This window comes from Hippichthys cyanospilos, chromosome 19, assembly GCF_059441005.1.
Source record: "Hippichthys cyanospilos isolate Australia breed blue-spotted pipefish chromosome 19, RoL_Hcya_1.0, whole genome shotgun sequence".
Classification (NCBI taxonomy): domain Eukaryota; kingdom Metazoa; phylum Chordata; class Actinopteri; order Syngnathiformes; family Syngnathidae; genus Hippichthys; species Hippichthys cyanospilos.
In genome coordinates, this window is record NC_142387.1 from 3,693,366 (window position 1) to 3,705,831 (window position 12,466).

Here is a 12,466-nt window from a genome sequence, read left to right on the forward strand (position 1 = left end):
CTCAGTACCAAAGAAGGAGCTCTCAGTTTCAAAAAGGTTGGTGGCCACTGCTCTATATTGTTCTTTAGTGTGATTGGGTTTGTGAATGGTTATTTGTCCCTGTGTGCCCTGCAATTAGCAGGCAATCAGTTCAGAGTGTACCCCGCCTGCTGCTCAAAGACAAATGGGATAGGTACCAGCAAGCCCATGACACTTGTGAGAACAAGCATTTAAGGAACTGGAAGTTTAGTGACGTACCTTGAGATAAAAGTACAAAACAACCTGAACAAACGTTTGGTATAAACTGCTGTTTTCACGAGGCCACTGTCCAAGTCTTGACATTTGACCTCACAACGTCTTCAAGTAAAATGATATGTATTTATAGAGCTTAAAGAGGACTGATTACGAGGGTGATTAGCACTGCCGTATCACGATTTATTATTTGGTACAACATTATGTACGAATGTGTTGAGGTTTTAGGGTGCCAGTTTAAAAGGCGAATATCTCACACTCGAATGGTTTCAAGCCCTACAATTTAAGCTAAACGCTAACTAGTGGTATGCTTTAGAATACGTCTAAGACAAGTTGTTAACGGGAGGTGCCTAGCATCGTCCAGCTACTTACTCAAAGGTCCACCAGGTCCAGTTCCCTGATCTTTGGCAGGTGGAGTGCCGCTCTGCCGCTCGAAGTTACCCGGGTTGGAGAAATAATCCCTCAACCTCGGAAGCTCCCTTCCAGCCTCCAACAGTTCTGTGTGAAACTCCAGGGCCGTGAGGATGTACTGATCACGCAATAGCTGAGCGGCGATGACATCCACAGACACCCGTGACTCGCCACTAGAAGCCATAGCGGCGGTGGCGGCCGCGGAAGAGACCGAGATACCCTCGCCGTTTGGACTCGTTCGACTGCTGGACAGCAGGAGAGTCGGAGGATCGGCGCCCGGGGGCGGAGAGAAGGGAATACCAGGCGGCGGCCCCGGAGCCCCGTCACTGGGGCTACGCTCCGTGTCAACTGTTTCGTTAGGTCGCCGTTCACTCTCCTCTTCAGAATCACTCATATTAAACGGGTTCACCGACGCCATGTTTGCGAGATAATAGATTTTTAGCGATCCCAGCTAAGCTAATCAGATCTGCTTCCTGAATGGAAGTCAAGCTAGCTGGGATAGGGTTCTCGCGTTAACATAGTGATCGAAAGGGTACCACTCGTCACGTGACATTTGTTGATCGTTTCTCAGTAAATATCAAAAGAGAAAAAGGCACCGTTCCAAAACGCTATGCTTTTTGAAATTATTAACCGAGTAAGAGTAAATTATTACACGACGAGTCAAATATTATTCAAGTTTAATTTGTTTGAATCTTATTTTAAGTAAAGGCATCTTCTTTTGCGTTAGTAATTACAATAATCTGATTATTTTGTTTCGGTATATTTCGATTTATTGAAGTGACATTTGTATGTTGAGTAGTGTACTGTACTATAATAAGTAGCAACCGCGCCCACTTGAGAGGCCGGAAGTTAAGTGAGCGTGCGCCACATCTAGCGTTCACGCCTTCCAAATGACGTGTCAATATAGCGGCCATCTTGGTAAGGGCAAAGTGCCTAATCAAAGCCACAGCATCAACAAAACTGTGCTAAAAATAAATAAATAAATGAACACATAAATAAAACGTACTAATTTCTCAACCAATTTGTCAAGCAGTGGCGAACCAGTAACTGATAATATCAAAGACTGAGAGCTATTGAAAACATAATCAAAAGATCAATGAAATATTGTAGTTTTGTTGTCTTGGAATACTTTTCCCAGTGTCCCAGCTTTGAATGTATGACATACTGTGCAAACGTATATGTAGCACAATGTGCAGGCGTTGTTGTTAATTTTGTTATTGTGCCACTTTCAAGCGCAAAATGCTTTGATATTTTTCCTCTACTTGGCTTATCCCATACACTAACCCTCGCTAATTTCAGTCATTATATTTCTTAATCTTATTTTTAGCGTTTGACATCTTGCCAAGATCAAAAGTACGTTTCAATGTGTTTCACAGAATCGTCGTAATGGGGATCCTTTTGCTTTTGATTGGAAAAAAAAAAAATCAAGCGGAACTACAGTACCCAGAGTTCCCTCAAGGGCTGACAACGTCATGTAACAACTAGGAAGTGAATGGACGCTGCTTTAAACTAATCTCATTAAAAAGGGATAGCTGGTTTTGTAAAAACAACTAAGTAAGGACTAGATTGATGTAGTTTGTAACATAAAGTGGCAATCTACTGGGATCTTCGCATTTGCGGCAATTGAGTAACAATGTAAACAAATCACTAGACAAGTCGAACGAGTTGTGCAACTGGGTTTGGACGTGTCCCATTCATTCGTTTTAAACTTTTGTTTTAATGATCGAGGACTTCTGATGTTATATGCAGGTAGGATAGAGCGGGCTTTCTTTTACAACTGTTATGTAGACAAAAAAAGATTACAGTCTTGAAAAGGTCAGTGCTTTGGTATGGGTACTTCAGTGAAACCGCACTTGACAATTTTCTCTTTGTATTTGCACTCAGATACATTATAATCATTTCTGTACAAAATGCTTTACAGACTGTATATTGAATCCGTTTGTCCTTCCATTGCAGACTTGAAATACTGTTGACATTCGCAGCTCAAAATGAAGATGATCACCTTTTTAGTGGTGGGACTGAGTGTCCACGTCGTCTTCTTTCTGTCCATTTTCGATATCTACTTCACCTCCCCGTTGGTCCATGGGATGACACCCATGACCACACCTTTGCCTCCACCTGCCTCCAGACTGGTGCTTATTGTGGCTGATGGTCTGAGGGCAGACAGCCTTTTCACCCTGGATTCCGATGGCTCACCCAGGGCTCCTTACTTAAGGTTTGCAAACAAGCAAAAATAAAAAAAAAAGACGTGCGTGACAAGGCTTCTTTTGTCTGCTGTCTCCGCCAAAAGGACTGTCATTGAGGAGAGAGGAACATGGGGTGTCTCCCACACCCGTGTACCCACTGAGTCTCGCCCTGGGCATGTTGCTCTTATTGCTGGTTTTTATGAAGATGTTAGTGCAGTTGCTAAAGGTGTGTACAATGTAACAAAATAGTATCATGTAGATTTTATCAGTGGGCACCTATGAGTATTTGTAGCTGATGTGTGTTTTTTGTTTTGTTTTTTTGTCTGGTTTCAGGTTGGAAGGAGAATCCTGTTGAGTTTGATTCTGTGTTTAATGAGAGCAGACATACTTGGTCCTGGGGCAGCCCTGATATTCTGCCCATGTTTGCTAAAGGTGACCCACATACTATGTCAGATCACAAGTATGATTAAATGCAAACGAGTTACATCTCGAATAATTTCCAAGTTACATGATCAAACATTGATTCATTTGTGTAGTATTTCTCAGCATTTACCATATTGTGTTATATCAGCAGGACACATTAAATTCCCAGTCTGATGCATTACACATAAATGTTGTTAGTGCCGGTGTATTTGAAATATACTGTCCAAGTTATATGTCTCACTCAGTTGCTGGAGACACTTAATACCTTTTCCCCCCACATACTGTACTAACAGGGGCGAGTGGAGACCATGTGTACACCCACACTTATCCAGCAGCAGAAGAAGACTTTGCCTCCACTGACGCATCCAGACTTGACACCTGGGTGTTCACTCAAGTCAAAGTATGACTGTCTGTACTTATTATGGCTAAACATGAAATCATCAGTACCATTTTTAATGTTGTTTTCTGTTCTGTCAACTTTAATGACAAAGCAAATTGCACTTTTTGTGCCTTCTCTATTAGTTCCTTTTTCAGTCAGCAAAGTCAAACTCTACTTTGATGGCCAGCCTGCTTGAGGATAAAAATGTCTTCTTTCTGCATCTGTTGGGTCTTGACACAAATGGACATGCTCACAGACCAATGTCACAGTCAGTTCTTGATTTTTCTTTTATTTATTATGTATTAGTCCGTCCATCCATCTATTTCAAAGTACACTGCCTAATTTTGAGTTCTATTTCATGCAGAGAGTACCTCAGTAATATTGGCCTAGTGGACTCTGGTGTATCAGAACTAGTGTCTATATTTGAAGACTTCTTCAGCAATGATGGCAGAACAGCTTTTTTGTTCACTTCTGATCATGGCATGACCAATTGGGGTAACACACAAACAAAATGTGAACCTATAACGGATCTGCTCAGAAGTGAAATTTGATCTAAATGTGTATGTTTCTAGGTTCTCATGGTGCTGGTCACCCTTCAGAGACTCTCACCCCTTTTGTGGCTTGGGGAGCTGGCGTACAAGGACCCCACAAAATGACCAAAGATCAATCGTACAAAGACGGCTATTTGCAAGGTGTGCTTATAAAAATTGATTAACATTCACATTTTGTTAAAATTTTTCACAATATGTTTTACTGTTTGAGTGGGCTCATGGATGCATCATTTCCTGATTTCTCTTTTTACCCCAGACTGGAAACTGGAGCACCTCAGAAGAGTTGATCTCAATCAGGTTTGGTTCCTTTATTTAATTAACTTTTTTTAATCAGATCACATTTATTTGATGAAATAGCCACTTTTGGCAGAGTGATGTTACAAGGTCTAAAGGTTTGCTATTTAAACTCTGCAGGCTGACATTGCTCCTCTAATGGCATCTCTGATTGGTGTACCCATTCCTGTCAACTCTGTTGTAAGTATTGCTACTTCATTATTTATACATTATTTATACATACATATACAGTACATACATTTACACGGAAAAGCGCGTTGGCTCTGCATGGTCCCCATTTTTTTTCAAATACTGATATAATTTTATTTGTCCTCAGGGTGTTTTACCTCTCCTTTACCTGGACAATAGCGATCGGTTCAAAGCAGAGTGCATGTACACTAATGCCATTCAAATATTGGAACAGTTCAAGGTAAGGCATTGTGTCGCTCAGCTATAGATGTTTAACTTCTGTTTTCATTAAAAAAAAAAGAACATCACTGATTTTGATGAATATATAATAGTAATTGAAACCACTAAGCAGAAATGTGACACCATTTTTGTTGTATTGTTATTGAAATATATGTCTTATTTTTATTTCCTTAGATGAAAATGAAGTTGAAAAAAGAGACAACATTGTCTTTTCTCTTTACTCCCTACCAGTAAGTACAATAATCTGGAGGTGAGCATTTTCTTTGAACTCTTTCAGTGTCATGGGCGAGAATTTTCATCTTTTAAAATACTTACGTTGTGTAACAATTCTCTTCAAATATGTTTTTTTATGAAAGCGTAACTGACACCCTTGACTAGTGCTTATTTTAATATTAAGCGGATCGAGCACTGTAGTGTTGAACTGTGACCACTGGATGGGAGTGTTGCTCAAAGAAGAAAGTCATACATACTACACATACGTTGCATACTTGCAATTCAAATTAAGGATTGGAAATCAATCTTTCATATGATGCCACCCTTATTTACATAGGCATAGCACAAAATATTCTGTTGGTTTTGAAAGTTAAGTGAAAATGCTCAAAATCAGCTGGCACTCCTGTAGTTGCCATTTTCAGCCTTTTACACTTGGCACTGAAAGAGTTAATTATAGTTATGTTCTTGCTGCCGACAAACTACTTGTGTAGCATGGAATTGATATCTCTAATAAATGGTTTGGACGTGAGAGCAATTAGTTCAAGGTGAATGCTCAAGAAAAACAAAGACAAAAAGACAAAAAAAATATTTGTCACTCTTGGTCAAACAACATCATCATCCTTGGCAATCTATTTAGGTTTGTGTTTTGGACATGTACTCTATTACTTTCCCTCTGTTTATCAGACAGCTGACTGAACCTAAGCAAGCAGAAAAAATCCAGAGAGCAAAAATATTAATTCAGTTGGAAAAGTATGGAGATGCTGTGAGTATCATGAGAAAACAAAATGCTTACAGTACATAAATATTATTAAATGGGAAAAATGTAATGACCGTATCAGAAGGCTGACATTTTGCAACTTCTATTGGAACTTCACTCTCTTTTTTTCTCTCTCCATTGTTCTTTTATCTAGATCTCTCTCTGCCAGGCTCTGATATCCGAAGCCCTTGAAGGCCTTGTTTACTACCATACCTACGACAGGTTTTTCTTGGGTTGCAGTGTTGTCCTGGGATTTGTGGGCTGGACCTCATATGTCGTCTTTGTTATTCTGAAGACTCATGCAAGCCTTAACATGCATCCTGACATCCTCAAACAGGTTTGTTTGAATCCAATTAGACACACTTATCACATTTCTGTTACATGCATGGCCTCTGCATCCACAGAAACCTGATTACACCTTGGTGAGGCTGTCTATCTGTGTCGCTTTGGTGATCAGCATATTCCTGCTCATCCAGAGGAGTCCATTTACATATTATATTTACTGCCTCATGCCTGTGCCTGTATGGTACTCCGTTTTTAAAGAGTGAGTTACTTCAAATAACACACACGTTTATATATACTGTGTGTGTGTATATATATATATATATATATACACACATATATATATATATATATATATATATATATATATATATAAAAATGACACATCACATTCAATCCCCAATTTATGGTGCTAAAGAGGACTTAATTACGCTGGTATTTTGTTGTACGGGGCCTGTTGCCAGCATTTAATGCAGCCTCTATTATAAATTAGTTTCTAGCTAGCAGCGCTCGAGTGCTATAAATTGACTGGCGGAAGCAAGTTCATATTCTTGAATTAACATAAAGAAAAGATCCATCACAAATCTACTTTTTCTGGCAGTGGCTCTAAAGTGCAGGGCGAACTCACTTCACAAAGAAAAATACACTACATTCACAAATACGTAGTCAAGCTCACAGACAACACAGTTATGTTAATTTGACCATTGAAGGCTGCGCTTTGATCGATAAAAGGGCCTTTGCTGTTTTTGTCTTTTTACATCTTTGTTCATAATTACATGTATTTTCCATTTCAGGTCCAACACACTAATAGACTTGATTCACTCAGCTCCTTTTCTGCCGCGGTGGAAATGCTTTAGCTACTTTGTACTCGTAGCATTCGGCATTGAGCTTTTGGTAGGTACTGTATTTTCAAAACTGATTCAAGGAGTACCGGTTATTAGTTTTTCCTCGTCTCTCTACTGCCCTCAGGTGGTGAGTTTTTTCCATCGCGCCATGTTGACTGTGGGGCTGGCAGTTCTCTCGCTCTGGCCAATGCTGTCAGGTCTTTTTGGCAAGGCTAAGGTAGGGTAGCTAATAATACTATGTGAATTTGCTTCTGTGGTCACAATGTGATTAGAAAGGCTTGTTGAATAAACAGTTATATTTCCAATAAAACTGAATGGAACTTCTCTTCTGTGCCACTGTAAACTGTTCTTTAAAAAAAAGAAAAAAAGAACTATTTCTTTATTTAAATCAACTACTGTATTGTGCGTGTTTTGAGCGTTTTGCCTGCACTTTTTGTTTATGAACACTGTCTGATTTTTATCACTTTCTAGTGCAGCTCGCTGAGCTGGTTTCTGGGCTGCCTTTGTTTGGCTACTTTCCCCCTGTTGCCCGTTGTGGGAAGAGAGCCTAACATAAATCTGGTGTGAGTGTGTTAAACTAGAACCATTATAATAAAACGTATTGTTGAATCAATATCTCCCTGATATGAATACAAATAATGCAGTAACATTTTTTTTTTTTCCAAAGGATGGGTGCCGGTCTGCTCACCCTGTTTGTGTCAGCCTGTTTCCTGTGGCCATCACGCAACAGGACATCACTATATCCTAGTGATAAACAACAGTTTGTCATGCAGGTAATTGCGGCTTATTATGTTTTCTAAATGGTTTTCATTTGTTCTAATGGAATTAGCCAAAGTGAGGTTTGCTTTCATGTGTGTCAACAGATGCTACATGTGGCATTGTGCGCATACGTGCCATACCTCACACACTCCAGCCTCCAGCAGAAACAGGGTCTACCTCTTCTCAATCAGATCATAAGCTGGGTCACATTAGGTAGGTGGCATGGGACTGAGGTTTTGTTTTTTTTTCCCAACACAAACAATGCTTACTTCACTGTTTTCTTTAGCATCATCCATATTTGTGCCATTGATGAGCTCTACACGTCTGTTTCACCGGCTTCTCAGCATTTTCCTCTCACTCACAGCCACATACCTCCTGCTTAGCACTGGGTAAGTTTGCTTACAACAAGGGTATCAAACTCAAAAGTGTACTGTACCTGCCAAGAAAATGAAATTGCAGGAGCAAAGTTTTGAAGGGCAGGCTCACAATACTATTACACAATGTGTAAAATCGACCATTTTCTTTATTACCAACTAAGTAAAAAACATATTAAATTATTTTTTTTTTTTTTTTACTTTGACACCAATCGTAACCATTCATAACTGACTATTTTATCGACCAGAAATCAAAAACATGTGAAACAGTTGAAATCATAAGCTTTGCAGATAGGGTTGAGGGCTCTGGAATTTCTTCCGTTCCATTACAGAGCTTGCTGTATGCACTGGGGCACAGTCTTTCGTTCATATATTTTATGAATAAACCATAACATGGCAATGTACATCATTTCCAACCCAGAACCGAGGCTTTGTTTCCTCCTGTGTTATCTTGGTTGATGTTTGTGTGGATCAACATTGAACAGGAAGCCATGATCGCTGAGGGCATCTCTGGAAGACAAGAGGTATAAGTACTGTGTCCTTCCTCACTACACAATAAAGTGTGAATAATGAGTCTGGAAAATGAATTGCATATTTAATACAACATTCAGTCAATCTAATTTGTTTTGGCTCACACGGTAAGAAGCAGGTCATTTTTTAGTTATTTCGAGTTATTTCAAACCTAGAGGTAAATGCAAATGTTTTCCACATCCTTTGATTGTACTCAGTTATCGAAGATAAGAACTTTAGTCACAAGATTTTATTTAAATATGTATGTAAACTAAAATATGTAAACTAATACTTTGTAAAATGTCTTTCAGCTCTCCACTATAGATTTTTCAGCAAACATTGACATCTCCAAAATTCGTCAGCTCAAGTTGGATGACATTCGACGATCTTATTTCTTTGTATCCTTCATGCTAATTGGTCAAGAATACAGCATCAAATGGCATGTAGCTGTCCTTGATCTCATACTTTTCTCAGGTTTTTTTTATAATTACGGCTTTTTTTGGAACAGGGAACATAGCGTCCATTAACAGGTATGTATATACAAGTATGTGTTTTAACTAAGGCAACAAAAGGCAGCAAGTCATTTAATTGTTGTTCATAAAAGACAAGTTTGTTTGAACTACTGTATATCGTTTAGCACTAAATATGGAATTTTTCTTGAATCCTTATATTTTTTCTCTTTTTCTTTCAGTTTTGACCCATCATCTGTTTATTGTTTCCTCACGGTCTTCAACCCTTTCGTCATGGGAGGGTTAATGATGTGGAAGGTGGAGTACCGGTGCAGGAACTTTTGAACTTGATCTTCTATTAATAGTCACCACACAAATGTTCTTTTTGTCTCCTAGGTCATTATTCCGTTCATAATCGTAATGTGCACATTTGAGACGATCCAAGTTACAACACAGCTATCATCGAGAAGGTACAAACTCAGTTACCGTATTTCTCTGAGTACAAGTCGACCTCGCTCATAAGTCAACACCCCCTTTTTTACTTCAATTTGGGTGGATTTTACAAAAACGCAATTATAAGTTTACTCCTGACTTTAGTGGTTACATAGCTCATGGCTGGTGTGTTAGTAAAAGGAGAAAATTACGGTACTTTTAGACACATTTGTCCATCGTATGTCGAATAACATATTGTTGTGGTTTTCATTATGTGTCATAGTCTGTCAAAAAAATGAGTCACGCAGCCTTGTTATTGACAACAAAGAGGCAATGAGGCGGCGCTTGATGAAAGTGCATTTTTACAATGTTCTTAGCAAACACTCTAAAATGTATGCATACAGTATCAATAATCATCTTAAGCCTTGTAAATGACATGGTATTACTTTTTCACAATTGAATTAATGTTATTCAAACACAGATATGTGGAAAAATTTGGCCTGTTTTGCGTTATGTGGTTATAAGTCAATGCCCCTAATATGGGGGTTAAAAATGAGAAAAAAAAAACTCGACTTATACTCGGAGAAATGGTGTTTTTGTTGGTTTTTGAAAATCGCAATGCATTGCACAATAAATATTCTCAATTTGCAGCTTATTTCTGATCGTCTTGGTCATCTCTGATGTGATGGCTCTGGTAAAACCTTTGATTTATATTCTGATATTCTGGAGAAATTTGGAATGCACCTTCTTATGAAAATGAAACCTTTCATGTGTTTTTTTTTTTTTTGTCACAGCACTTTTTCTTCTTAGTGCAGGACTATGGCACCTGGTTGGATATTGGCACAAGGTAAACTAGTTCAATTCAGCTGTTACTGTGCACTGAAATGTTGCCCTCATGTCAAAAGCTGTGTCATAAATTTATCAATTGACCCTGATCATTATATTTGACATTATGATTGACAAGGTCAGCTAAGAATGTTCACTGAAGTTGTAATGTACAGTGGTGTAAAATGCTGCATGTATTTTACTCACACAGTTAAACCTTTCTTCTCTTTGTCTCGCACAGCATCAGCCACTATGTTATCGTGATGTCAATGACCATCTTCCTGATGTTGCTCAGTGTTGTCACGCATATACTTACCTCACAACGACTTGTTCTGTGGCAGAGGCGCAAGATGCACTTCCCCTAACAAACACAGCACAGAACATGATAGCTGAGCTAGTCCAAACATTCAGTATGTATGCTATTGTATTTGATTCCTTATTCATATAATAGCGGTGGATACCTTATCTAATATATTTAAGGACATTGTATTTTGCTAGAGTCAATATGCACATGTACATATGTACAGTAAAGGGAAATAGATATATTTAAGGACATTGTAATTTGCTAAAGTCAATATGCACATGTACACATGTACAGTAAAGGGAAATAGTCATGGTCTGAGATTAGGAAGATGATACATCTATTATCAAATTAATGATTGCGTTTGCTTTCAGGTCTGAATTCTCCACTTAATGTTTATTTATTAGAATCAGAATCCTGAAAACTGGATTTCTTTATCGAATGAAGAAGCACAGCCAAAGCAGCACACACACACACACACACGCACACACACACACACACACACACACACATTTTTTAGACTAATGTGCGTCTCAGTGAACAGAAAATAAGTCTAATTTTATTCAACTTGATTTCAACATCCATAAATAAGGCCCACCGGATTTCTAAGGTGTGCTGTTATTTCATTAAAAAAAAGTTAAAAAATGTGCTTTACTGTCAGAAAAATTACATTAAACCATGCTTTTGATACATGTTTGATTTTTTAATGCACTCAACACATGTATTATTGTTTTGAAGGGCTTCCTAATTTTGTTACTGTAAAGTCATGTTTTTGATTCTTGATGTGATCAAATAAAATAAATGGAATTAAAAATGTTGTTTTGGTATCTGTCCAGCTTTGTTCAATAGCAACTATCCTGTTCAGTTACAAAGCTAGAGCATCGAATGTGAATCTCTACACCACCAGTGACACTTGATCGATGAGCAATTGAAAACAAGTGAAATTATATGTTAACCCAGTGCTTCTCAAATTGGCCTGTCTGCAGGGGGCCTTTGAAATTATTTGGGTTATTAAAAAAAAAAAAAAAAAAATATATATATATATATATATATATATATATATATATATATATATATATATATATATATATATATATATATATATATATATATATATATATATATATATATGAAGTACAAAAATAAGTATTTACTATTCTTCAATAAAGCAATCAATTCAACCAGTTAAACTCATTCAATGCCTGGGACTTACTTCCACGTTGTTTTTAAGAGTCCTGACATTCAATCCCAAATACTTAGGTAGCGATTACAAGGACTCTTAAAAAACGTGAAAAAACGTTATCATTTTGACATTTGTCAAAATGCCTTTTGTGTCTACAATTGCTTGCCAACGAGGTAGGTGACGAAGCCATCAAAGTTAAAGCAGCATTTTGCTGTTTTTTTTTGTTTTGTTTTGTTTTTTTACTAAATATTTGGAAATTGACCCGGTTTCTAATACAGATCAGTATAGCTGAAATGTAACAAATATATTTGTTGTCAAAATGAATCTTTGGTGAATAAAAAGGGCACTTATTAAAATTTTCAATCCCGCAAATATTTGCAATAGGGCGCTTGGAAATTTTGCTTTCTAAAAGGGGTCCTTGACTAAAAAAATTGAGAACTCCTGTGTTAACCAACCACAATAGTAAGTGCACGTGTACAAGCGAAAGCAGTTTGCAAAATCAAGCAGCAGGTGGCAGTAGTAAATCGGTTAAAATCCAAACTGTCTCTCCTGCTCGGTGATACTGAACACAAAAGCACATTTAACTGATAAACATCATGTTTTAGCAATGCAACCAAATGCTTTTTATGTTTTTTTATTTTTCTTCAGTGTCG

The 12,466-nt window shown here is 37.8% G+C and overlaps 2 protein-coding genes across 13 annotated transcripts in view; one reads left to right on the forward strand and one right to left on the reverse strand.

The window, feature by feature from the left end:
• The window catches only part of relch (RAB11 binding and LisH domain, coiled-coil and HEAT repeat containing), a 30,872-nt gene extending 29,722 nt beyond the window's left edge, over positions 1-1,150 (reverse strand). For 4 of the 7 annotated variants that reach the window (XM_088401569.1, XM_088401568.1, XM_088401566.1 and 1 more), the window contains exon 1: positions 604-1,149. In XM_088401569.1, coding sequence (XP_088257695.1) covers positions 604-1,060 — 457 coding nt within the window. In that variant the 5' untranslated portion in view covers positions 1,061-1,149. Of the gene's footprint in view, positions 1-603 lie in introns of all 7 variants that reach the window. The other 3 variants (XM_088401567.1, XM_088401565.1, XM_088401564.1) reach the window with 1 other exon arrangement.
• Positions 457-11,447, forward strand: pign (phosphatidylinositol glycan anchor biosynthesis, class N). 6 transcript variants are annotated; one of them, XM_088401574.1, is made up of 30 exons: positions 2,132-2,391; positions 2,599-2,857; positions 2,933-3,054; positions 3,162-3,260; positions 3,545-3,651; positions 3,774-3,898; positions 3,995-4,125; positions 4,203-4,322; positions 4,438-4,478; positions 4,596-4,655; positions 4,792-4,884; positions 5,058-5,113; positions 5,781-5,859; positions 6,008-6,190; positions 6,258-6,397; positions 6,930-7,029; positions 7,105-7,197; positions 7,452-7,543; positions 7,648-7,753; positions 7,844-7,952; positions 8,026-8,128; positions 8,535-8,637; positions 8,935-9,021; positions 9,098-9,153; positions 9,315-9,390; positions 9,469-9,542; positions 10,156-10,198; positions 10,299-10,351; positions 10,571-10,739; positions 11,005-11,447. In XM_088401574.1, exons 2-29 carry the CDS (start codon positions 2,631-2,633, stop codon positions 10,692-10,694), a joined length of 2,802 nt encoding a protein of 933 aa, XP_088257700.1. In that variant the 5' UTR covers positions 2,132-2,391; positions 2,599-2,630; the 3' UTR covers positions 10,695-10,739; positions 11,005-11,447. The 6 variants fall into 6 exon arrangements, 4 of the variants coding, with proteins under 4 accessions (XP_088257698.1, XP_088257700.1, XP_088257699.1 ...); XM_088401572.1 differs by lacking the exon at positions 2,132-2,391 and adding an exon at positions 457-1,002 and having other exon boundaries at positions 10,571-11,447; XM_088401573.1 differs by having other exon boundaries at positions 2,132-2,457; positions 10,571-11,447.
• The last annotated feature ends 1,019 nt before the right edge of the window (positions 11,448-12,466 follow it).

Coding starts and splice junctions, on each gene's coding strand:
- pign (XM_088401572.1), top strand. CDS start 2,631: ATGAAGATGATCACCTTTTTAGTGGTGGGACTGAGTGTCCACGTCGTC. Junction 3,652..3,773: donor GGGTGTTCACTCAAGTCAAA/GTATGACTGTCT, acceptor CTTCTCTATTAG/TTCCTTTTTCAGTCAGCAAA. Junction 4,885..5,057: donor AAATATTGGAACAGTTCAAG/GTAAGGCATTGT, acceptor TTATTTCCTTAG/ATGAAAATGAAGTTGAAAAA.